General features: G+C 38.1%; 1 protein-coding gene across 11 annotated transcripts in view; it reads right to left on the reverse strand.

Annotated features, from left to right (window-relative positions):
- PDE1A (phosphodiesterase 1A) overlaps nucleotides 1-24,934 on the reverse strand; it is a 163,346-nt gene that overhangs the window by 12,821 nt on the left and 125,591 nt on the right. For all 11 annotated transcript variants that reach the window (XM_054829572.1, XM_054829573.1, XM_054829582.1 and 8 more), the window contains 6 exons: nucleotides 22,393-22,518; nucleotides 16,511-16,612; nucleotides 16,271-16,391; nucleotides 12,419-12,500; nucleotides 10,699-10,819; nucleotides 8,349-8,533 (listed from right to left, as the gene is read on the reverse strand). In XM_054829572.1, the coding sequence (XP_054685547.1) occupies nucleotides 8,349-8,533; nucleotides 10,699-10,819; nucleotides 12,419-12,500; nucleotides 16,271-16,391; nucleotides 16,511-16,612; nucleotides 22,393-22,518 (737 nt within the window). The remainder of the gene's footprint in view (nucleotides 1-8,348; nucleotides 8,534-10,698; nucleotides 10,820-12,418; nucleotides 12,501-16,270; nucleotides 16,392-16,510; nucleotides 16,613-22,392; nucleotides 22,519-24,934) is intronic.

Below are 24,934 nucleotides of genomic sequence, written 5' to 3' on the forward strand. Positions count from 1 at the left end.
CTCACTTTTCTGAATCCAAAGACATTTACCCCTGAAGTAAAATTTGGCCTGTGAAATGGGACGGAAAGGAACACCTCCAAACCTGAGCTGATGTGCAGAAACATGGAACAATTAAATAATTTCCTTCTTTTGTCAGTTCTTTTACTTTCTGGCACACTTTTAAAAAAATCAAGAACTTTCAAATTTGAGCAGTTTCTGAACTGTTAAGCCTTTTTTTTTACAAACTTTAGAAACCTGCTTGTATTGGACTCCAAATCTTCCAAAACTTGGACAGGTACTCTTTTTCTACAGACTTCAATGCAGCTCTTACAGAGAAGCGGTCAGGCTGAAGACATGAAGAAATATCTATATGCAACTGGAAGTAAATCTGGTGTTCAATCCAGATATGTTAATTAAAGCATCTGTCACTCATGGTATAATCTACCTACCTAAGGCTTTTGTCCCAAGAAACTGATTTGCGTGCCATATTTGCCTCCATATGGCAAAGCTACAAGCATTTTTCCTTAACTTTGTAAAAAAGCAAAGGAAATTACAAGATAAAATATTTCAGATGCTGTTCAGATGCATCAGTAAATTGAGGAAAGCAAAGCTGAACTACAATCACACATAAAACTGTAATACTAACTTAGCTCACACTACAAAAGGTAGCTTTTTTAACCTGAAAGCTGGTAAGAACAGACAGTATTTTTCTCACAGAATGGTGTTTTAGGACAATGCTAACCAGAAGTCAGATTTGTCTTGGTGTAACTGTTTGGCTGACCACTTCATTCTCAAATTAGAACCCTCAGAATATTCATCTAGGCAAACCCCACTATTATTTTTTAGTTCATAAAGCTGAATAGCTAAACTTAAAATGGCTTTCCTTCACTCCCTACGAACTTAAACTGGCAAATGAAGATTAACAGTTTGGTCAGAACAATGCTGATGTTCATAACTTCTGTCATGCTGGTCTCTTATTTCTATGACTACCCTTGAGACGATCTCAAGCATGTCTGTTTAAGGATATTTAAAACACAGCCAAATTCTGACTCAGGTCTATGCACATCTGACAGATGTAGCTTTGAAATGGAGTATCTCTGCACCAAGTTACACCAGACAACATACTAGTTACATGGCATACCTATTGCATTTAATCTGGTGCGATACTATTTATTCCAAAAGTCAGTAGAAAAGAATATGTGAGAAAAATATTATCTTTTTTTAAGTATGAAAAATACTGTGGGATTTTAAAATCTGTGGAGTTAAAACTATTGCTAAAAGTTAGTCTTTTTATGCTGATAAAAGGTGCCATGGCCAGCCGGAGGTGGAAATGGGGTATGCTAAATGAACAATTGGCATTTGCAACATCGACAATATTTAATAAGGGTAAGTAGATGAATAGGATTAATCAGATTAAACAATCTTCTTGGTCCTCTAGAAAACTCCCTTCTTTTTTTTTTGGGGGGGAGGGTGTCAGTTAGGCACTGAATAGCATCAGGATTATTATATCCATTCAGATAAAGACAGATAGAAATATGTTGTGCAGTGCAGTACACTCAGGGTCTGTGTTATTGTTGCACTGGTTTTGTTCTCCCTGTTTTAACTCAGTAAAAGTGCCTGGAGCCAGGCCTGTTTACATATTTTCAACTGTTTGGTACTGTTTTCTTTACAAGAACCCAAGTGTTATTCAGCAGAATTTGTGTGAGTTCATCTGTAAAACAAATGGCTTCTCCTAAGTGGCCTGTTAGGGGTGGCTCAATCTTTTCCCTCTCTCCTGTACTTCTGTGCCGTTCCTGAACTCCTGCCTTAAATCACTGTCCTTCATGAGAAGCAACAATGACATTTGATACGTAAACGTGGTAGAAGTGGTGTCTTTCCTCCCTTGTGTTTAGGCTGGGCTGTTGACAAAATAATTGTAATGCATTGTTTTGTTTGGAAAACTGGCAGGAGTTGTAAGGCAATAGCCAAATTTCAGAATAGTTGAAAAATTGTGGTACTCAGTAATTTTGCAGCTACAGAAAATGTGTTAACTAGTGAAGGTCACTTCTTTCCTCTCCCCTTTTCACCAGATACTACTCCTCTTTCATAAAGTCACCTTTTTTTGGGTCGCTTAATAAGTCTCTGAAAATTGAAGTGAGTTCTTAAGGTTTTTTTTTATTGTTAGCTGGAGGGAATGGGAGCACTGAATTCCTGTCAGCCCAACGAAAGACTAAACTGTCCATGAAACACTAAAACTGTCACATGGCTCAATCTCTAGCACCATGCCGTAGGACTCTCTGGTCTCCACAGTATTGCTGCTCTGCTGCTGCAGAAGCTCTGGTGAGTCTGCATTATCAACTCCAACATGGATTTCCATCAGCTCTGCTATTTTACTGCCTGTGTACGCAGCAACACTGTCAGGACATGGTCTACTAAGTGGTGAGGAAGCTTTTCTACATTTTGGTACTTTCTCTTCTGTATATGTCCATCAACTTTCTTTTCCTGGCCTTTTTGTAAAAGGGAACAGAGCATTCCATTACTATCATCTGCACAGTACAGGGCTTATAAGATACCTTTCTGTCTCCAGCAACTGCACCACTTGAGTATGTTGTCACTTAACAAGAGTGGAGAGAAAAAGCACAAAAGCCATGTGTAAGCAGAACTTCTCGAATCGGCTAATGGCAGCGACTGCCACAGCACTAAACCCCAGTAAAGCAAATGTCTGCTGAATCACATTGCTATTTTCATTGGCCGTATTGAAAGTAGCTTACCCTTACAGAAAGGCATAATGACACTGAAGTACGAAGAATCATCAAACTACTGAATTAGAGAGGAAAGCTGTTAATTTTCACTAAGAATTAAATTATCTGAGGAATCTGTAATGAGGAATGCTGCTGGATGTTATGGACACTCTGTATATTACCACAAACTTTGATGTCTAGACTTGTCTGCCTTCTTTTTTACTGGAAAACAAAATTCCACAAAGCAGTGACAAAAGACCAAAACCAGGACAACATGGGAAGGAATTGCACCTTTCTAAAAGACATGTTTTCACATCAGCCATTTTAAAAAGAGGAAGAGACCAGCAATAAGCATTAAAACTTTGCAGAAAACAAGAGGGCTGATCCTGGTGCCTCTGGGACTCCCAAGTAAGTTTAAAGACTTGATCAAGAGTTCCCAAACAACCATGATTTTCCCAACCAACCTGCCACTTTCAAACCCAAGAATACATTGTAATAGCCCACAGAGTTATTTAGGCATGGATTCCTTCCACTTTCAACTCCTCACACAAATTTCATCACAGATATGGGAGTATACAAAACCACTGCAAACCACGTAATCCAGTGGCACTTAATGTCACAGCATTACGTCATATAAAGAACGTAGCAAAGGCTTAATTAGCTATCAAAACTTTTTACTGAAAGATTTGGTTAAAAATAATTTGTGACTTTATGGTTTCCCAGGGTGGCTACCTCCGCCTTTTACTTCTCTTTTGCTGTTTAGCTGTAAGCACATGGGCTTGAATGTTGGGACTTTTGGGACTGGGGAAGGGAGGGACATGCTGCTCTGAGCCTACCAGAGGGAAAAGCTGGTTTAAGTCATGTAGTTTGCCACATGAAGAGGCAGGCCAGATATATATTTACTGGTGTATACTCCAGGGGGATATGTAACTGGTTCCATTATCAGGTTCAGTTATCATTCCTTAGTCTGTGATTTACCAGGTACTGCCAATACAAAATGTTTCTTGCCACTCTTAGCTCAACCCATTCACTGCACTTCCTCAGACCGTGGAGAAAAAGTTCTCCTTTTCCCACTGTTCTTAACACTTTTCTGGATTAGCTCAAAAATTGCTTATGACCTAAATGTTTTAGCACTGCAATTAAAATAACTTTCACTGGTCCTAGATGGGACTCCTTTAGCCCCCTGAATTTATTTTTCTCCAACAGATTAAAACAGTCCATTAGGGTAGTTTTCATGTGCCAAACTGTCAGTCAGTTTCTGAGACTGTCACACACGTCCTCCCACCGCCCGCCCTTCCTAGCGGCTGCTAAATCGCATTAAGATGCTATCAGATCATCACTCTCAGATTTTCACATTTCAACAGCTGTTACTCTCTTCTTATTAGTGAGTCTGCAGAGAAAATCTTTCAGACAAAATGGAACCGAACCCTGTGGTTATTGTGACTGGAAGTATGCAGGACCAGAAGTGCCTGAGGGGGGCCTGCAGGTACAGTGCAGGGGTCTTTCAGAAGAGACATTTGTTATTCAAAGTTGCTGCCCACAGGAAAAAAAAAAAAAGCTGATCCCTATTCCAAAGATGCAGTAGTTGACATTTTTTCATGTTTTTACTACCAAAATTAAGCACAGGACAGTGTGAGAGCCTTGTTCAGCCTCACACTGTTCATCCTGTCCCGATGCAGTCAGACATCCCAGACACACACACCTTCGAGCCGTGCAGCACAGGGCACTGCCAAAAGGTGTTGAGGACAAGGTTTGTCACTGATCACTTCCCACACAAACAATGCAACCCTTATTCAAGTCCTGTAACAGCTAATTCTTCAGAAGAGTTACATAGGCATAAAATGGGAACAAGAAGTAACACTGCTGTTGTATTATCCTGAAGATGAACCATGTTAGCGTGCCAATGGACCGGCAACTGCACCCCTGGCCTGTACGCTGCTTTCCCTTGTGTCATTATATCACCTGAGGTGAGTGTCCTAAGCTGTCTGTGCCTCTTTTTGCTCAGCTGTAAAGTGAAGACGATACTTATTTATCCCTGTAACTTTATTTACAATGACATCTACTGAACAGATGGTAAGCATGATTACTAGTCCATACCCTTTTACTCTATTTAGAGTACCTGAGCTTGCCAACCACTGACCAACTTGATCAGTAAATTTTTAAAACATTTTTATAGCACAAAATGAGCATGAAGGAATAAACATTGTAGGCATAAGGAATAAACACTGTATTTTTAAAAATATTAAATCATTGTGTTACAATTTCTCTGTTCTAAGAACTGTATCATGAAGGATCTTACATGATATTTAAATCTTTCCCAACAAGTTGTGTGTTTCTTGCAGCTTTCTCAGTAGGTCAATAACTTCCAGACCTTAAAATCCATTTAACAAACATTTTCTCCAATGAAACAACCTCTCCGACTCATCTGAGCATCTTTACTGTCTGTTTGCTACAAGTACCACAATCGCAAATAGCAGCAGCCATCTCCGCTAAGTGTTGAAAATAGCACCGGATGGAACAGTCTCTTTATCACTGTGTTGAGTTGAACAAAGACAGATTATCTGGTGATTAGGGGTTTGGAATATTAATTAAACATCAAGGCTTTCAAATTAGAATCCCAGATGTTTGATCGTTATGGTAATTCCCTGTTAACAGCATTCCCTGAAAGGCCTGAGAAACATTCCTCTAATTCTCCAGTGGTGAAAGGTTGAGGACCCTTAGGCTATTGAGCACTGAGCTCCTCTGCATCAATTATAGAAGACACGGCCTTTTTAGCGAAGCGGAGCCATCCTATTTAGTGAGCCTTCTGTTAAAGAAGCTCTCAAGCAGCTACCTAGGTAGATAAATGCCTTCCTCACTAATACAGGCATTTCCAAAACAAAGCTCACTGTTCCTTGCACAAGCTGCTTGCTCTGAATCAGGTCTCAGCAGCAGCTACCTTTTCAGGGAGGAGTAGCATCAGCAGCTACATCTCCAGGAAAGCTGCCCTGTCAACAGCACTGTCAGCGTGTCTTGGTCTCCTGCTCTGGCCTGTCTGGGCACAGGAGTCAGACTATCTTCCTCAGCCCTCCCTCACCACTGGCTGAACTGCCTCCCAACCCGCGCTGCATGCATAGTCTTATCCTGAAAAGGTGAGAAGCTGGAACGGGTTCAAGTCATGCTCAGGAAATTACATGGACTGTTGCTAGTTTCCTTTCTATATTACTTGTGTATCTGTATTACTACGTTTTATAGAGACAACTCCTCCTGAGCCTGTGAATTAATCTGGGAACAATGTCGAGTGTTTGCGGAGCCCACTGACAAGAATGCAGATGGTTCTTTTAACAGCCCAAGTACTGTTTGCCATAGTCAGCTCAGGCAGTGTGTTTGGAGACCTACGCTAACAGCCAGCCTGCTTACTACCATGGCATACCGCCCTCATACATGAGACCTTCTCAGTGCACTCAGCTCTTTGTGGTTTGTCATAACCTATCTAGCCAGGAATAATGATAGCGCTAACAAAACTACTTTCACCTGGCAGTGATTTACCCCTGGTATTTCTTCCCTCGGAACATGCTCCTGCTAACATAGGAATAAAACAGGACTTCATACATATGCCCAGAACAACCTAAAGACTTTTCATCAAGCAATAGAGTCAGAGAAGGTAACAGGAGATCCAGACAGGAAGGAACAAATTATTTGAGGTTCGAGGTCTCAGGTTATTCACTTACAATCTTAGTCAAACTTGAGCGCAATCTGAAAGGAATTTCAAGTGGAAAGGGGATGTATTTCAATATTTTTCATTCTTTACTAGATGTTCATTTTGCACAGTTTGATTAAGGATTTTCAGCCTTTGCAGAGTGCAGCTTCAAAGCGGATATACTGCTGACGTGGACCACTTGGGGAAGATTCCTTCTCCCATTACGTGACAAGAAACTTATGTGTTACCTCAGATAGTGCTCTATAAAGAGCTATATTCACTCAACGAAAACCTGTTTTCCAGCAGCCCTTAGTGCCCACATACGAAGTAAGTATCCACACATTGCTTCCAAAAAATGAACAGAAAATAACACTCACAAAACCTATATAATTGCCCCACAGCTTTTATTTAAAAACTTACTATCTGTGTACTAACAAAATACAAATCTGTACTCAAAAGTATTTGCACTATTCACAAGCTGTGAGAAGCTTTGTGTTGCCAATGGCTATCAACAGCCCAGAAAAACTGGGCTAAATCTATCCGTAATTTATAGAGCACTACAAAGCACTGGAAACAAAGGGGAAATTATCTTTTTGATAGCACTGTACACCTCCAAACAATATACCAAAATGCTGATGTACCAAAATCAAGCTGGTTAGTTAGATGTTACTGGAAATGGCAAAAGCAAGTTCTCCATTCTTCTGTATTGAAGGACCTTGCATGTAAGGCTGTTTGATTTCTGCAGGCTGTAGCTAAGTGGTCTTGGGCACCCTGACAGTCTGGTATTACTACTGATCATTGCAAATTAGCAGCTTTGTCCTTTTGACCAGTCACTATTGGTTAGACAATACCATAAGAGGCAATTGATTACATGAAGCTGCTCATGAAGAAGAGACAATATTGGTTAAATCTCCTCCTCAGCTGCCCCCTTCTACCTAACTCTCAAGTCATTGTCACAATAGATCATGGAAGCTTGTTCTTACTTAATATTCTCCTAAGGAGAATATTCATTCGCAATTTAGCACTAAATGAGATTTTAGCCTGCTCAGCAGTGTTTTTCTGTCTTGTCTGACACCTCTTTGAGAGAAAAGATGCTGCTTTGGATGATAGGATGAAAGACAAGGCTGGCACTGGATTCCAGGATACCGTTCCGGGCCATCACTATCAGGTCATTTAAAGTGAAACCAGTCCCAGCAGGGAAACGCTATACTGAAATATTCCAGGTGCTTACTCACTAAGACTGTGGACAAACTACTCCCAAATGCCATTCATTTAACCTGGAACAAGGTTATAAATTGTGTTCAACAATTATCACAAATAATTTCACTCAGATAACTGTAACCCCAGACAATTTTCAGGTATGGCTTAGGAACTAAGAGGCTTGATGCAGGTTTGGCTTTATTAACTACCAACCAGCAAATGAAGAGTCACTTTTTGCCTTGTTTGGGTCTAATACATTCTGTGATTGCCCAAATCTTTAGATCCACCGAGTCATTTAAATAATTGCCTACAGCATAGTCCCAAGAAGCCTGCAATACTGAATTTTGTTCCATACAGTGGGGAACAAAGAGCATTTCTAATGGCAAAGTACAACTTTTACATTTCTTAAGAAATGTGGCAGCACATACTACTTTGAATTGTTGATTTTGGCATTTAAAGCAGATGTCACTATCAGTTATGATTAAATGTGCAAGAATGCACATTTCTAAACCAGACCTCTAAAGATAAGCTGAGCAGCACAGAGCCTTATTGTACAAGCTATAAGACTTCCTCTCATCCCCTGACCATCTACATCTCTTTATACCTCCTGGGAGAGTGAAACAGGACCATCTAAACAAACATTAAGACATACAAATATATGAATACAAGACAACTATGTATTTTTATAGGTTGAAGGAAATTAAAAAAATGAAAGTAGAGGACATATTAGGGAGTAACCTATAAAAACATTCCACCTTAGTATATCATACCTTCTACTGCTAATTCTTTCCACCTTTCTTTGTTTGCTTGAATGATCTTCATCAAGTTGTCCTTAAAGCTCGTTAGGTTTACAGTTGCTAGAGAATTTTCTGTGTGAGTCCCTCCATCACTTGTACTTTTAAAACTGGGTCGTCTTTGTGCTTCAGCATTGCTTACTGCTCCCAAACTATTTTGGCTGCAGAAGGGAAAAACCCCTAAATTATGAACACAGTCAGGCAATTTTAATAATCCACAAACAGTTAATTTGAATCAAATGCCTAAGGACCTACATGTAATCACTAACTCAAAATAATAGCTTTCACCTAAGAGTGCCTAAGATACAAGACATTACTTCAACTCATGAAGCTGTAACCCGGGACTGATTCTTACAGACCTTTTTCCAGGGAGGAAAAAAATGTGACAGCTGAAAATATATTACTCTAAAGTTGGTTCTTGAAAGAATGTATATGTAGCCATTTTGGAGCAGCTTCTTAGCTGTGGTTTTGAACAGTGAATGGTATCTTTGGGGCTCACAGGATAGACATCTGATTGTTATCTGTTGAGCCATTTAAAAAAAGGAAGACACAAAAGTATGACAGGTAAGTAAGTTTAGCTTCATCTGAAAATTCTCTTCAAGGTACATGCCTTCGAGAGTAGTCAAAGTAGGATTTAGTACTGTGGCTTTAAAATCTGCTTAAGAGCTACTGCAGCTACCTTACACATAAGTTAAGGTAGAAGTTAAATCGAATCGTATGTAAATATGCAGAAACATGTAAAGGTGGGAGAAAAAGAATGAACTCTTTCTTCTTGGGATTAAAAAAATCAGACCTATTTCTGGCCTTGTACAGGTAATCATGTCATAGCAGGTTTTGTTTACTCAATTACACTGCATAGTTTATCTCATTGGTATCAAAGATAGATGTTACTATGCATAGATGGATTTCCGTTAATCAGGAAATATAGTTGCAGTGAACATATCAGCGAGAACTGCACACAAAGAGTTAACTGTAATTTCTGTGTGCTCCAGAGATGTTGAATGGGACAGAACGTAAAGAATAGGCTATAATTCTAACATTTTCCAGGCACCACAGTGAATGTCACATCTTATACTCACGGCGTCCACCCAGTAGTGCAACTGCGCTGCGTCAGATATTTCTGTATCATGCTATAGGCTCCCTATCCTCTTTGTAAGTGTAGCTCTTGATTCCATAGTAAGAAAAAAAATCCCTTTTTCTTCTACCTCACATGAAGAAGCTTTGCTGGATCATAAGCCTTTGTTCATCTACCACTCAGCCATGAACATCAACCGAAATAAGCTTGGAGCTACTAATCATTTGCAGCTGCTAATCACTCATTTCTGAAGAAGTGAGTAGGTAAACAAGTTTATCAATAATGTCTTAGTTTAGCACTGTTCCCCAAAACACTAAGAATACTGTCATAAAAACCTGCTTCTAGTAACTTCTACTTACTTCTGGTAACCAAAATACATGTGAAGTAAACTCATGATCAGAGAAAAGCGAGCTTCATCATTTTGCTCTTAAATGCTAACAGCAAATGAAAAACGGCCCTGCGGAGTTAGCATATTAGTAGCCACAGTTAAAGCTCAAATTACAGTTTTAAAATGAAAAAGAAAAAAGTGGTAATAGAGGCAATATTTGTAAAAGCAGCATCTGATTATTGAATGATGCTTTCTGTGTGGAATCACTCAGATAACACTGCCTGTCATAGCTAGTTTGTTTTATAGACAACTTCTATCATGATGCAAAAATCAAGAGCTTGATGGGCAACCCCCACACACATCTCACTTCTACTGTATTTAGATCTCTCAAGTGGAATATAAGTGGAATCAATTTTCTCTCAAGTGTATATATCAAATGATACTAAAAGGGAAAGGTGAAGAAGGAAAGTGACCTACAGCATAATAAAAACCAGAAAAAGCCCTGAAACCACTTTCATCACCTCCACTTCCAATTATCTCTCAGAAAGGTAAGAATGACTTTTGGTTCTCTCAATTAAAATTATACTGCAAATAGCTCAAGATAAGAGAACTAGGAACTTCAATAATCTATTGCAAAGATTACAGTCAAAGGAAAAAATGTTATAAGATATGCTGTACAAAATCAACTTTATATTTGATACGTGTGTATTCTGCTCATTATTATGTTTTTGCCTTTTTATATACACGATTGTCCACAGTCAATGGAGTAATAGCATATTGCAAATACAACATAGCACCACATGGTGGCAATACTGTACAGCTATTTATGGTACTTTTCCAACTTAAAATAATTGTGATAACTCAGAGAACGACATTACTATGTTAGCTTATGTTAGTTCAATAATTAAGCAGTGTATTCATACCTGGGTGTCCCAAATGCAGGACTTTCAGATTTTGATGCTTCCTCTATAAGAGGCATAACAATTTTCTCCATTGAGTCCGTAAGAAGAGAAAATGTTGGTTCTACTATGAAATCTATGAAACCTAAAGAAGAGAGAAAATCAGATTTTACATTTCCACAGCTCTTAAATCTAAAAATAAATACTTGCTATCAGGCTGATTTTCTGACTGTAGTTCTGATTCAATATACTAGACACCACCAGTATAATCTTGAGGAAAAAAGCACAACTAAACCAAAAAACACCTGAAGCTGTAGAGATATAACTAGATATTAATAATTATAGCTTTTCATTCATCTTTTCTTGTAAATCTTATGCACTGCAGAATACACCTACCATTTGAAATGAATATTAATTATCGAATAGAAGGGAAGCTACCGTTTAGCCAGGGGGCTAGAAGTCATACTGTCTCTTTTACCATTCGGAGCTTCTTGCCAAGGAGTTAATATTTCAAACTGCTGTTTATTATTCTGTGGAGGTAAAGTGTTATTTCACAGTGTGTAGGAGGGTTCTGTCAAATCAGTGAAGAGAACAAGTAATATCCTTAGGAGACAGCATTCATCCCACAGTTCTGAGATGTCAGCTCTGAACAATGTCTTTTACATTTTAAAGTGCTCATCAAGGTATGGAATGACACAGTGAGAGAATGAAGCATTATTCTCTGCTGAGCACTTAACAGGAAAGAAAAAAAAAAAAAAGCTAAAACATGAGCTAGCAATGGATTTCCAGATGTCTTCATACTCTAACCATGCAACATGGCACAAAGGTGAGCAACAGTGCTTCAGCCTAGGATCCAGCTTCCCTCTTGCAGTAGGTATGATGCTCTAGCACGTTGCCTTACAATTTCCAGTGAAATGGAATAAAGGACGTCTTGAGTGACAGGGTCAGACAGGGTGACATGCTTCAGTTCAAGGATAAGACCCTGTCACCTATAGAATCTCTCCCTGAGTACTGTGTTCACTGACATAAAAGGTACAGCTGTTGGTAGGACATACACTTCTACTCAGTATGCTTCCAGGGTGCCTCCTTGTAACCAGCCCCAGTGATCTTTACCAATTTTTATTTCCTTACTGTTGCTGATGGAAATGGGGATAGAGCGAGCCAAGACTCGCATTTCTTAAAATGGGAAGCTGAAGTTTGGCCACTGTTGACCAAAATGCAACTAGGATTGATGGGAACAGAACGCAGTGGTCCTTGTCAACCCAAGGAGGCTTGACCCTGTGTAGTTTGGCCCTGCCACATTGACAGTCTTAACTGCAGTCCAGAGATCTGATGTACGAATTAGCCTTAAGTTGAGATGCATCTACAAAACGGTACCAGGCTTTCAGATTGTAGTAGAGACAGACCTGTGAGTTCTTGAGTAAGAATCGACCTGTCTGAGGACATGATCTACTAAACTCTAAAGCGTGTAAAGTAAAAGTTGAGCTCATGTCCAGCACTTTGGTTAATCCCTCTCCTAGCCCTCCTTGGCATCACATATGCTGAAATTTCTTCATGTTCTTTTGAGACCAGCACATTTCTGCTGGAAGAGCATATGAGTTTGGTGAAGAGAGAGGTGCAAAGAAATACCTTCTATATGATGGCATTTGGAACATTTAAAATTCAGAATGGGCATAAGAAATGTGCACATGATTTCACATGCTCCTACACATACAAGAAAAAGGAAAACACAACTTGTCATTACCTATTTGGGACTGAGCTACCAAAGTAGACTTGCGGTCACAGAGTGGGGAAAATTGAAGACCTAAAGCAGCCTCCTTGTCTCCCTGCAAACAACAACATTCAATATTATAAGCACATGTTTGATAGAGGGACAGAGAGACAAAGAAATCTGAAAATGCTTAGTATTTATTCAACAGATTACTTTGTTCACTTATATTCCTAAACAAAAACAAGCCACGGGCAAGAAACCCAACATTATTTATCTTTGAATTTTCAGGAAAAGTCAAAATTCTAACTTACATTTGAAAATTTTTATATAAAGGAATTTATTGCAAGCAAATTCTCCTCAAGAGCAAGGCATGTGCCAATGAGATTTAACATATACGAAATCCTTCAGTATTTAACAGATTAGTCCTGCTGATCCCAGATATAATGGGATTGGAGATATTTAGACATGTTTGTAACAGTATACCAAACACTAAGTGTTTCCTTCTGTCACATTGGTTTATCTGACATGTAAAATTTCTTCTATGGATTTACACAGGTCAGGGGCATGATCTGACTTGATTTCATTCTCACTAGCAGGCATGTCTCTCTACTGCTGAAGCCATAAAAAAGCACAAGCTCAATTTCATTACAAAGATGATTTCTACAACCTAGTTCTGAAAATATTTCAACACCTAACACATTAAAAGAGGTTTTTTGTCATAACAGTCTTAACAGACAGGGGGGCGTTATCTCCGTTTCCAGCATGGTAGATCAACTGACTTGCCAAAGTTCAAAAAGAAAGTTTAGTGGTGCAAAAAAAACCCTGAAGAGACATCTTTCAAAGGAGGCTATAATTTGTGCTGCTGGACAAACCTGGCCCCCAAATGCACTGACATTATAGATATAGGAAAATTTAAGTCTTTCAAGTAAGATGGCTCTACATATTACATTTGTCATGGAGAGTGCTGTTTCATGATCATTCAGTGGGGAGCAGTACATGAACATACCATTTACCCAAAGATCTCAGCAGCAGCTGATGGATGAAGGGGGCAGTATCAACCTTCCTTAGTCTTTTTATCATATATCATTGAACTAGATTTGGGAAAAGTTTAGAACTATAATACCAAGAAATCCACTTCAGCCACAGGAACAGATGTAGCTCGCAGGCTGTGTTTTGTGTGGAAGTGGAGAGTTTTATCACTAAACTCTACGCTCAGGTGTTCATCATTTGACTTCAGAGTGTAGAAGAACACATGAGCACTTACTATTAGGAGCAGTGCTAATGGTATCTCCATGCAAATACAGGAGCCAGATTGTGATATAATATAAACTGGAGTAGTTCTAAAAATTTCAGCCATTGTTGAATACAGAATTTCTAAAGCAATATTGATTTGGTAATCTTCCCTTAACTAGGTATTAAAAAAGAGAAAACTTCTCACTAGCAAAGAATCAGTTTGATTTTTTTTATGTTTTCAAGTAGCTTTTTACCCCAGTTATGAATTACTTTGCAATTAATATAATACAATACATAATTAAATTTAATTGTCATATAAGTCTAAGTCTATTGTAAACTGTAATAATGGACACAGCATTGATATTTAAATTGACCATTAGAATTTAAAGAGATTTAAAATCAAGATAAAGATCAAAACAGTATAAAAAAAAATCTTTGCCCAGGTGCTGAACTCACTGGACAAATTCTCTTATTGTGCTTATGAGAGCAGAATGGAGCTGTGACACTTCAAGTGACTTGAGCTATGTATTTCTTTATTTTAAGGTTTTGAGATGGGTGGGTGTGTTTCTATTTTAAACAAGTAGCTCAGATTTTCCTTGGCATTATAACACACTTTCTGTAGTTGTTGCTTTTAAACTTAAAGCGTTGTTTGGCTTTTCCCCTGAAGTTAACACTGACACATATTTTAACCGTTAGCTGCAGTTAACAAAGTTTTTTGTCTAGGTGAATGTTCATTTTTTGCTGGTGCTCGCTACTTTGAAAGCTGCCTGTTAAAGCATAGGTTTTGTATCTGCTGCTTTTTCCTGTCAGGCAGTAGAAGTAGTTGAATTACTATTTTTAAAGAAAAGAGGAGGAGGAATTAGTGGGTTTTGACTACATTTGGACTACTTCATCTTGGCTGACACAGATTTGGAAATCCACACGTGCTCCGATCAGTAGACCAGAGGATGCACAACCAAGCCAGTGAATCTAGGAAGCAGGAGACCTACTGTGTCTGCCCTGCATTTATATATGTACAGTTACTTCATCACACTTTAAATGTGTTGGAACTACTCCACACATGCTGTTCTTGGTAGCACATATAACGATGGATTCAGTTGCTCGCACACTCCTCCACAGCCTGAGAGACTCTCACATTTTATACTGCTGAGTTGCAGAAATACATACATGGCAATTTGATTCTATTGTTAAATGCCTTCTCAAGTCTTTGAGAATTATTGGGACCCAGTTACTTCTTCTAGTGAAAGGATAAAGGAATAACTAAAACATTAGCTGATCCTATGCACTCAACGACCAGTGTGGTACTGTTTATTGCTAATGTTACATCCACTTGACTGGACACATTGCCTCACTGTCCCATGGGCTCTGTCTAGTCTGTCTCTCTGTGTCTAAAGTGTTTTTACAGTTGGTCATTTCTGACCTTTTCAAGTAATATATATCTGGGGTAATCTGCTACTCCTTCTTCCTCTCAAGTTCAAAATTCTCATAATTTCCATTTACAGAAGCAGACACAAACTCATGACTCTACTCAGTATTTCCACAAAACTTAGTCCGTTCATTATTTAGATTAAGGCACCAGCTCTCCAGTGTGTCTCCCCAGTGCAAAGCCCAGAGTTAAGGATGCCCTGATGCTCCCTACTATGAATTCATATAAAGAACCTCTAGGAATCAAGCAAGAACCTTCTGGGGCAGATGGGACTAACAACCTCATGATTTAACATATTGACTTTTTTATTCTCTGACCCCTTTTTCCAGTGTGACCCAACTGATTTGAAAATGTCAACATATAGCAAAATAATGACAGTCAAGATGAGCAAGATATATACTGTTCTGTTGTCTGTATTAACCATTTTTAAAACCTGTGTGTAACTGTAGAAACTGTGTAAAACCTAAACTGGATTTTGGTTATCAATTGTACTTCAGTAACTGTTATGTTAAAAATGTGTATGGTCACAAATATTCATCACAGGGAGAGTGATGTGAGTAAAAAAATGGCAGCAGTGACACCAACACCTCCTGGGCTTTCTCTTTGAATTCAGTATCTCACAGAAATGAAAAGACTTCCACAAAGGTGTGTCTTCATTTTTGTTTTAGGATATATGGCCACAGCATTAACAGGATGATACCGTCTAACCTCTGGCTTCGGATCAGGCTGTTATGAAAGCAAAACCTTCAGATATATGTGGCATATGCATGGCAAGCACTGGTAAGGGAAAGAAATAGGAAGGCTTTCTGAAATGTGAAACGGAGACGACATTTTGCTGCCTTTGCTGAACCTGAATTCTTCCGATTTTCAAGTCCCTCATCCTACCCTGCTGGTGCTTCTTTTTAACTCAAATCATATATAAATCCTGTCTACAGAATGAAAACAGCTTGACAAGTTATATTATTATTGAAAGAAAAAAATGCTACAACACTCAGAATCCTAGTATCAGCTGAAATAGATACAGAGCTATCACAATTTCATCTTATTCATGCACATAAAAGTTGAATTAATGTCAGTGGTATGTATGAAGAGTAAGGAATATATACTACTGACTATGCTTGTCAATCACAACCAACAGCATCCTTGCTGGTAGACTTATGAAAAGATTTAATTGTGTAACCACTGGGTTTTGAACTAGATTTATGAAAAGATTTTAAAAATGGCACCTGTCGAAAAAATTCTTCCATCAGGGCCATGGTCCACCGGTAGTGCAGTTCCCAGGATTTTGCTGGATGGCTTATGTCTGCTGCATGTAGAATCAAAGACATGGCTTTGGCTTTGTCTACCCTGTCAATTCAAGGACATGCTCCAATTATCTCAAAACAAAAGCAACTATTTAAATTCTTTTCTTGTACATGAGCTCATTGAAAGACTATAGACAATGAACAGAATGGAAAATAACCTACCCCTCTGTCTGCTGTAGAGTATGTCGCATCGTTTTAATTTGTTGAAAATGACCCGACATATCTGTAGACAAGACCATCTCAATGACCAAGCTACGCAACTCCCTGAGAATAATTAAAAGCAAAATGACTGATTACAATTCATTTATTCTATCTATGGTACATTTGTTTAAGCAGTACTTGTTAATTTATAACTTTCTAAACAACATCACGGGTTTTATTATGTTTTTAAAAGCATTTAAATAAATTATTAACAACTTGAACATTGTATCCTAAAGGGATTCTGTGAACGCAATGTACCTCAGTAAATGCACTCTGCAGTCATTTCAGAGTCACACTGTTTTGTAATTCCTCTTTTCTCGTGTATAAACTAAAATTATATGCAGTTCTATCACCAATTATAAGTCTTTACTTATTTTTCCAGCAACAGAGTATTCAAAAAAACAGTTGGTCTCTGGGCTTACCACCACACAAGAAGATACATTTGTGTCTTTTATTACCACCCTCATATTAGTGCAGAGCAGGTATAGCACTAAACCTAGGAAGAAGGCTGTGGCACCACTCAGAAGAGCAACCAATATTACATCTGAAACACTATCAACATTATACCAATATATGTACATTATGACAAACTACCCTTCATCTCAAAAATATCTTAATGCCTATTTCATGCATCAGAACAAGTTCAGGATTTATAAATTATCTATATCTTGGTATTATGGTCAGAGATGTTGGCTTGTCCATCAGCTTTCTATTAAATGAATATGAAAATAGTAAAACATGAATCATGTAAAAAGTGTATCAATTCTCATTGCATATGAAAGTACATTAATTTTGACAACAATAATTACTGATTTGAAAAATTCTGTTTCCTTGATGTAGAAGGATTGTACATAGACCGTGTAGGAGTCTACTGGGTCTTTATTGACATGCTTTTTAAATGGCCTAGGAGGAGTTTTGTGCAAGTGTTGCTTATATGTATATTGGGAACAATTCATCACATTAAATCTTTGATGTAGTATGTATCTTCATGAGCACACCCTCAATCTTAAGGATGTCCAAGTATCAATTACAACAGTAGAATCCTACTTTAGTCATTCTCACTGATCTTTCACATTGCAGTTTTTTCAAAGGACTGTTTAAAAGAGGTAAATTGCAGTTTTCTTTAGGGCTGTTAGAATAGTTTGTTATAAAAACTATCAAGACTGCTTTTGAGTCAAATTAATTGCATATTTAAACTGATACTCCTCATTGATTTTTGTGTATTTATTCCTGATATGCTTTGATGTAACTGGATAAAGACTCAGTCCTCTCACTTCTACGCAATAATATGCAGCCGTAGCAACTTCTGTTTAGAAAATGCCTTACCTTATCTGACCTCATAATAAGATACTAATTAATTTGCATCCCAACTGTTCCTCCTCCACGGTTCCCTTGAAATACAGCCAAAACCATTGGGGAAAAAAAAAAAAAAAGAACAGCTAACATCATTGCATGAAAACTGACGGCTCTGCATTGTTAAACCCTGTTGTTTTTAAGACTGAAATAATTATCACTTCCCATTTCTGTGGGAGATTTTCCTAGGAACTTTCCATGTCTGAACGTTTAAGAGTAATTAGAAATAAGCTCACCCCTACTACACAAGACATACAGAGAAGCAAAATGCTGCTTCCAGTTTACTCACACTGTCAGGGCAGCAGACAAACCCTAATTCCTATCTCTGTCACCTGAATAAGGATCAAACAATATAGCACTGTCCTTCTCACACATTTCTGAAGATTTCAGGCCACTAAAAAGCTGCTTAACAGCAAAGGAGAGGCTCTCCACCTACACTCCACAGTTGTTTCCTGTCTGCGCCCCCAACCCTCATCAATAGAGGGATGGAAAATTGAGAACTGATGGGGAAATGTTAAAGGTCTACTAGAGCTACAAATGCTCAGTCTACTATGATTGCACTGAAGATTACTCTTGGACTTAAACCATTCTCAAATTGTTTCCCAGGAAAAAAAAAGACCATCTCAGCTTCCACGTTGCAGGAGACCTCAACCAGTCTCATAGGTAATTCCTGGACAGAAATCTCTGCCCACTTCATCAAGCAGTACACGGCTACAGGCATTGGGTTAATACAGTTAGCACTGCTCACCCTCTCTTAGCCCTCCTATATCCATATGTCCTATGAATAGGATACTGCAAAAAATAGATGCAAGGCAATGTGAAAAAATGACTTGAATAATGCTGTAATAAGCAAGAGAGCAGGAGTGGCAGTGAATTTCTCAGAAAAGTAGTTAACCAATAAACAGAAACCAGCTTTACCTGGATTTGTCCATGACAAACACATTTAGTCAGCTGGAAACTAATGAAAAAATACAGGAAGAGGCTACGATGAGCAAAAGCAAGTTGGGAACTGAAGACATAAAGTTCAACTTGCAAGTTGTAGCAATCCTGCTTTCCTCAGAGAGAATACTCTCAAGAGAATTTGTGAAAGAAAAGCTGTTCATTATGCGTTGTATATAATGTGTATTGTTTTGTTAGTCTTTTTTATATAATCAGGCAATATATCATTGTATGCCTTATGATTGGAATGGTTTGAGACATTAATACCATCTGACCACCTACAACTGTTGACGTTAACACATGGGGTGCTAGAACACCAGAAGCCTGGTAAATCAAAGAAGGGGGACAAAAAGAGATCCCTCTTTAGTTATTTAGAGGTGCTAAGTGAGAGAAACAAGACAATATGGAAGACTGCAAGATATTTTCAGAGTTGAGAAAAGAGTGAGAAATGACTGTGAATGTCACATGCTCTATCCACAAAGGACATCCTCATCAGAATGCTGGCAGTGTTTCCCTGCTCAGACCCAAACCCTATGTTTTAAACTTAATTGAAGCTGACAGTTTATTAGTGCATTTATCTTCTTAACGTTAACATGTAGAAAAGAAAATGTAATACTATAAAGTCATTCTCAGTCATTTTGCTTCATCTTGCTGAAATAATTAGCAGAACCACAGTTTAAATAGGCAGGGTATTAAAGTTTAAAAAAATGAAGTCACTGCAACTCAAGAAAACAGATCTGACAGTAGTCAAGAAATTAATCAGTGCCAGGAAGTACATTAAAAAGTTGAATAAATTATCATTTCAATTTACTGCCAATTTGATTCAGTGCAAACTTCAAAACTTAGTCTAACAGCATGAATTTCAGTACAGGTCCAAGAAGTTCTCTCTAGTAATTATTAGAAAATTGAAGAGCCTCTTTTAAGTGGCTAGAAAATCTGTCACTGCACCAACGAACAACTGTATCTGATGACAGGGTAAAAGGTATTTTGGGCTATTAGAAACGAATACCAGGAAACTGTCATTTCCATGACTGACCCTCTAAATTAAGTATCAGACTTCAACAGGTTGTGCAGCTTCTCAGACTGGCTCTTTGGAAGTTACCAGTTTGTTTGAAGTACAGACTGTAATTGCCTAGTTAAGTGACAAACCATGGAACTGAGTGTCCTCCTTTAGTAGCTTGAGCTTATTAGTCAGTTCATACATCTCTTCTAAGTTGTACTGAATACCCCCAATGAGAGACCATAAATTCTACTTTCTCTGTTTGCCAAATGCTACCAACTTCACACTAGCTGTGTATAATAGTGGAGTGGATCTGTACAGCCACTGTATACAAACAAAATTTGCAAAACTAAAATAAAATCCCCCAGGAAATCCAAACTGGGTTACAGTGAGAGAAGATTGAAAAGCAAGTGCAAACACACCTAGTCTGTGATTGAGCAACTTCCGAAGGAATATGGTGGTTTATCACAGGTTCAAAAACCACGGATAAATGAAATACAACAGAAGTTAGAGCAAAGGGTCCATTTGTGGGAGACTAGACAGAGCAATCTATGCATAGAAGAGTGTGCTTCAGAAGTGTGAAGACAATCTGTCCCATTCCTCTCTTTACTCCATTGCAGTCCACCAGAGCAATATATATAAACATCTCACACCTGGAAACCATAGGCTCCTTTTGCCATTGAGAAATACTTTACTTCACAGGAGTTTCCATCCTATCACTCTTTTCCTCAGTGACATAAGAAAAGGGAACAACTGGGATGCACTGTACTAGCTGGCAGCCAGATTGCTGGAGCAACTGCGTGTTGCTGCGAGGAATCCCAAACTATATTCATTTATGGTGGTCTCCAGTGATGAAGGAGCCAGGACTGGGGAAGCACATGTGTCTTCAAGCCATCCTTAATCCAGTCCTGACCTGAAATTCAACTGAAGACAATCTGCCCCCTTCTACCTGGAAGCATTCTCTAGTAGGGCACAATATGAAAAAATAACAATGCTTCAAAAAACCATACTTAAGTCTGAAGATTTGAAAATCATCACCTCTCTACAACAAGGGTTTTAAAGGATAGAATATTAGCCTCTGATGACTGTCTACTAGTGCAATCACCTTCTCCATACTCAATAGCTAGGACAAGCAGAAATAGGGTCGGAGAGACCTATCAGGTCCAAAACTATCAGGCCCAAAATAGTTCCAAGCAGAGCAAGGCTGACTCATATTGGCAATGAAAATCTAGGTGTATATGACAATTATAGTTTACAAGTTTACAATTTACTCCCACAGATCTTTCTCCAGAACTAAATTTACAATCCAAACTTTATGATAACTAAATCCAAATGAGTATCCTCTGATAAGAAATCTTTTATGAGAATGAAAAAGTGTATACTTCCTCTCTCACTTTATTTTCCTCTCTCTTTTATTTTTTAAATAAAAAATGAAAAATATTTTAATATTAAGTGTTTTGGAGTAGCTACAGAAAAATAATGAATTGAAAACCAAATGGGGCAGCAGACTTACAGTCAATAAATGCTTTATTTACAGGTGTTTTGATCATGTAAGATAAGTAAAATCATGTCAATCTACCATGTAAAACAGTCCTTCATCTGTAAATATACACCATACCAAAATTTGATCTGACATTTACATATTCCTTCATAAATGTATACTTTTCTGAAAATATAAAGCAGAATACAGCTTTGTTATTCATGGTGGCATCATTCACAGTGGGATACTTTCCTGGAAGCAGAACATCTCTCTCTCACTTCACAGTCCACCTATTTTAAAGTTATTTTTAGGATCTCTGAATAATAGCTATGTTTACAGAAACACACAGAAGACTCATATTTTAAGTGCTATACGTAGCGACCAAAGATATACAAAGATAACATGTCCTTTCTAATAATGGAGAAAGTCTTATCTCTAACACTTGTTCATTGTTGATCTTACAGGTCTCAGTATTTGTGACATATCAATCATGATCCTGATTCTTTAGCTGGTCAAATTTTCTTCAGGAATTATATTAAAATTAAGAAGATGATGAAGAAGAAGAACACAAAAGAGATTTCTGCAGTGCTTCTGGGCCTTTACTATTTTTGGACTCTCCAGATAATTAATTTTTTAATGCTTAACCAAGATGTGACCATGCTGTGCAATGTTACACAGCAGAAATCCCAGAGGCGGTAGTGCTCAAGCTGGCAGCAGAGTGTGACTCTGCACTGAGGTTTTAACCCACTGTTAGACAAAGGTAACCTAGCTCAAGGGGGGCAGCACTGTGGTTTTCCTGAAGAGCTATCTCACCTGAGACATTGTCCACACAGTTCAACTCTGTGCCTCATAAGTGCAAAACCTCACTTGGAAAATTACATGGAGCCTCCCAAACAGTACTTCTTTACACCACAGCAGCCATCCCTAAGCTCTAAATGTTCATTACTCCTTCCAGTGCCAAAGTTTCTTCCTGTAATTTGAACTCTTAAAACAGACTCCACAGGGATGGCCTGGTGTTTTTTATTTTTTTTAAACACTGGAATTAAGTTTGAATGTCACAATAGGTCTTACCTCCAGTCATCTTTGGTTAAGTTTGCCAGGATGTTCATCTCTTCTTCTTGCATGAGTCTATAAGCAGCACTTACATGATGATTTTCAAGAACAGAACGATCGTTGTACAATATCGCAACATCTGACCTAGTGTTTAAAAAAAAGGCAGAATTTGCAATAGCATCCCGATGATGGCACTGGGGAAGGTAGGACTGTGTATTGTCTATGAGAACTATTGACTGTATATATCAAACTATGTTTACTTGTTCCTATTGTATCCAATACTGCTAAAGTTTCCATCCTAAATGTATAAAAAAATATTATTATACCATTGTATGTAGTGTTTGTGGGAAAGTCATATTTTAAAATGTATAATGTTTTATTTATATGATAAAACCGTGACTGAGATTTGTGAGGAGATCTTAGAGCTTCTTGACTGTAGATAGGATCATAGAGCAACAGAAATGCTCTAATTAGGCTGCTCAAGAGTACTCTTTGGTGATACAACCATTTAAAATGCAATGCATTCACCAACAGAGGGGACTCCACACATAGCATAGGTATTTAGAAGTTACTACCCCTGTTCTGAGAGAGATGTGCTTTGGCCCATGTCATTCATAATCAGAAGGATGTGTAAATAATAAAACATTAAAACCCTTCAATTTCATATGTTTTAAATGAATGCGATCTTTTGTCAGAAAAACAGCCAAATCTTGAGCCTGAAATGAGGAATGGAAGAGATGCAAAGCTGAAATTTGATTGCGTTTAAGTGCTTCCTAAAGCCAGACTCTTACCATAATGTTAGCACCCCTTGACAGTACCTTTTCCCTCTTAATTAAAGACTAACTTACCATACCAAAATTACATCTAGATTTTCAGAAATTTTGATGCGGTATGGTTTGATCATGCTTAGCTTCAAATCTCATTAATTCTTGGGGAATTTGTTTCCCTAAGATCTGATCTGACTTGCTAACCAACCTTGGGTCTCCCCTCTCTGCTATACTTATGTTCTGATAAATCTATTCCTGAGTATTTCAGTTTGGTCAACTGAAAAGTCTGTATTAGAAGAAAGGTGTGATGATTTAGTGGTGCAGCTTACGATGATATTAATAAGGTAAATTCAACCTCTTGTTCTGTTGAGCAGTGGTGTATATTCAGTATAACCACCCATGTGTACAGTATGATACCAAGGAATCTAAAAAATTAAAACACAATTTGAAACTTTATTTAGAGGGAACATACCATAACCTACCTAAATAATTAATGTGTTTACATCCATAATCATAGAATCGTACAATTATTTTGGTTGGAAAAGACTTTTAAGATCACCAAGTTCAACCATTAAATTATCACTGCCAAGTCCACCGCTACACCGTGCCTTAAATACCTCCAGGGATGGTGACTCAACCACTTCCCTGGACAGCCTATTCCAATGATTGACAACCATTTTGGTGGAGAAATTTTTCCTAATATCCAATCTAAATCTTCCCTGGCACAACTTGAGGCCATTTCCTCTTGTCCTACTAAAATCATGGGAAAATCTGTGATTTTCCAATCACATATGTTTATGAAGCACACTTTGAACCACATAGCTACTTATGGCTAGTTTTAAACAGTGCTAAGATTTGCTATGACTATGACAGACATTTAACCAGCTTTTCTCAGGTAAAAAAAAAAAAAAAAAAATCCTGGAATCACAGCCCTGGGATGCCACACCAGGGCCAAGTTCCACTAGGAGGGAAGCATGAGCTCCATCACAAAACAAATACCTGTTTGCAAGTATGCCCAAGTGAAATTCAAAGGCTAACAGCTTAATTCATTTTCCACTTTTGCAATACTTCAGAGCAAAATATTAAGAACAAAAATAGAAAAGTAATATGAACTTGGAACAACAAACTGAAGTTTATTTTTAGCCAGACTATGCTGAGGGAGAAAAGAATTATGTCTTTATTTCAGCTGCAGATCTAGAATTTGTTCATTATTGAAGGACACGTCTTGGGGCACAAGTATGTTATGGATTTAATTTAAATCTAACCATTGGGCACTTTATCCATATAGGTGAGTGCAAGGATGCTTCTGTTCAAGGTAGTGGTGTTTCTAGCACAGAGCTGTTTTGTCAGAAAATGCCAGGGCTTTGCTGATTTTTTTTTTTTTTTTTTTTTTTAAGAGCAGGTAAAGCAGAGTCCTCAACTGAGGTTACTAAAACCAAAGTGTACCCTAGTGTGAGAGAACAATAAGATGCTTTGTACTAGGCCAAGTATCAGGTATACCATTTATCACCCAGTAATGGATTGGTCAGTGTTTTCCTCTGATAAGCTGAAAATATTTTAAGGGAGAGAGGTATATGCTGCTGTTCTGGACCAGAGGCTAGGATGACATGTTGCACCTGCATGATAATACAGTGAGCCTGACTTTCAAACTGTATTTCTTTCTAGATTTCTTTTTTGTAACTACTGCAGATGCTGTCAAAACATGCTAGGAGAGGACTCTTGGTGAGGATTTCCTAATTTGTACTTGAAGGTTTCTCCCTCTGTACGAGGATCCTGTACATTTAATACACAAG

Source organism: Grus americana, chromosome 6 (assembly GCF_028858705.1).
Source record: "Grus americana isolate bGruAme1 chromosome 6, bGruAme1.mat, whole genome shotgun sequence".
NCBI lineage: Eukaryota > Metazoa > Chordata > Aves > Gruiformes > Gruidae > Grus > Grus americana.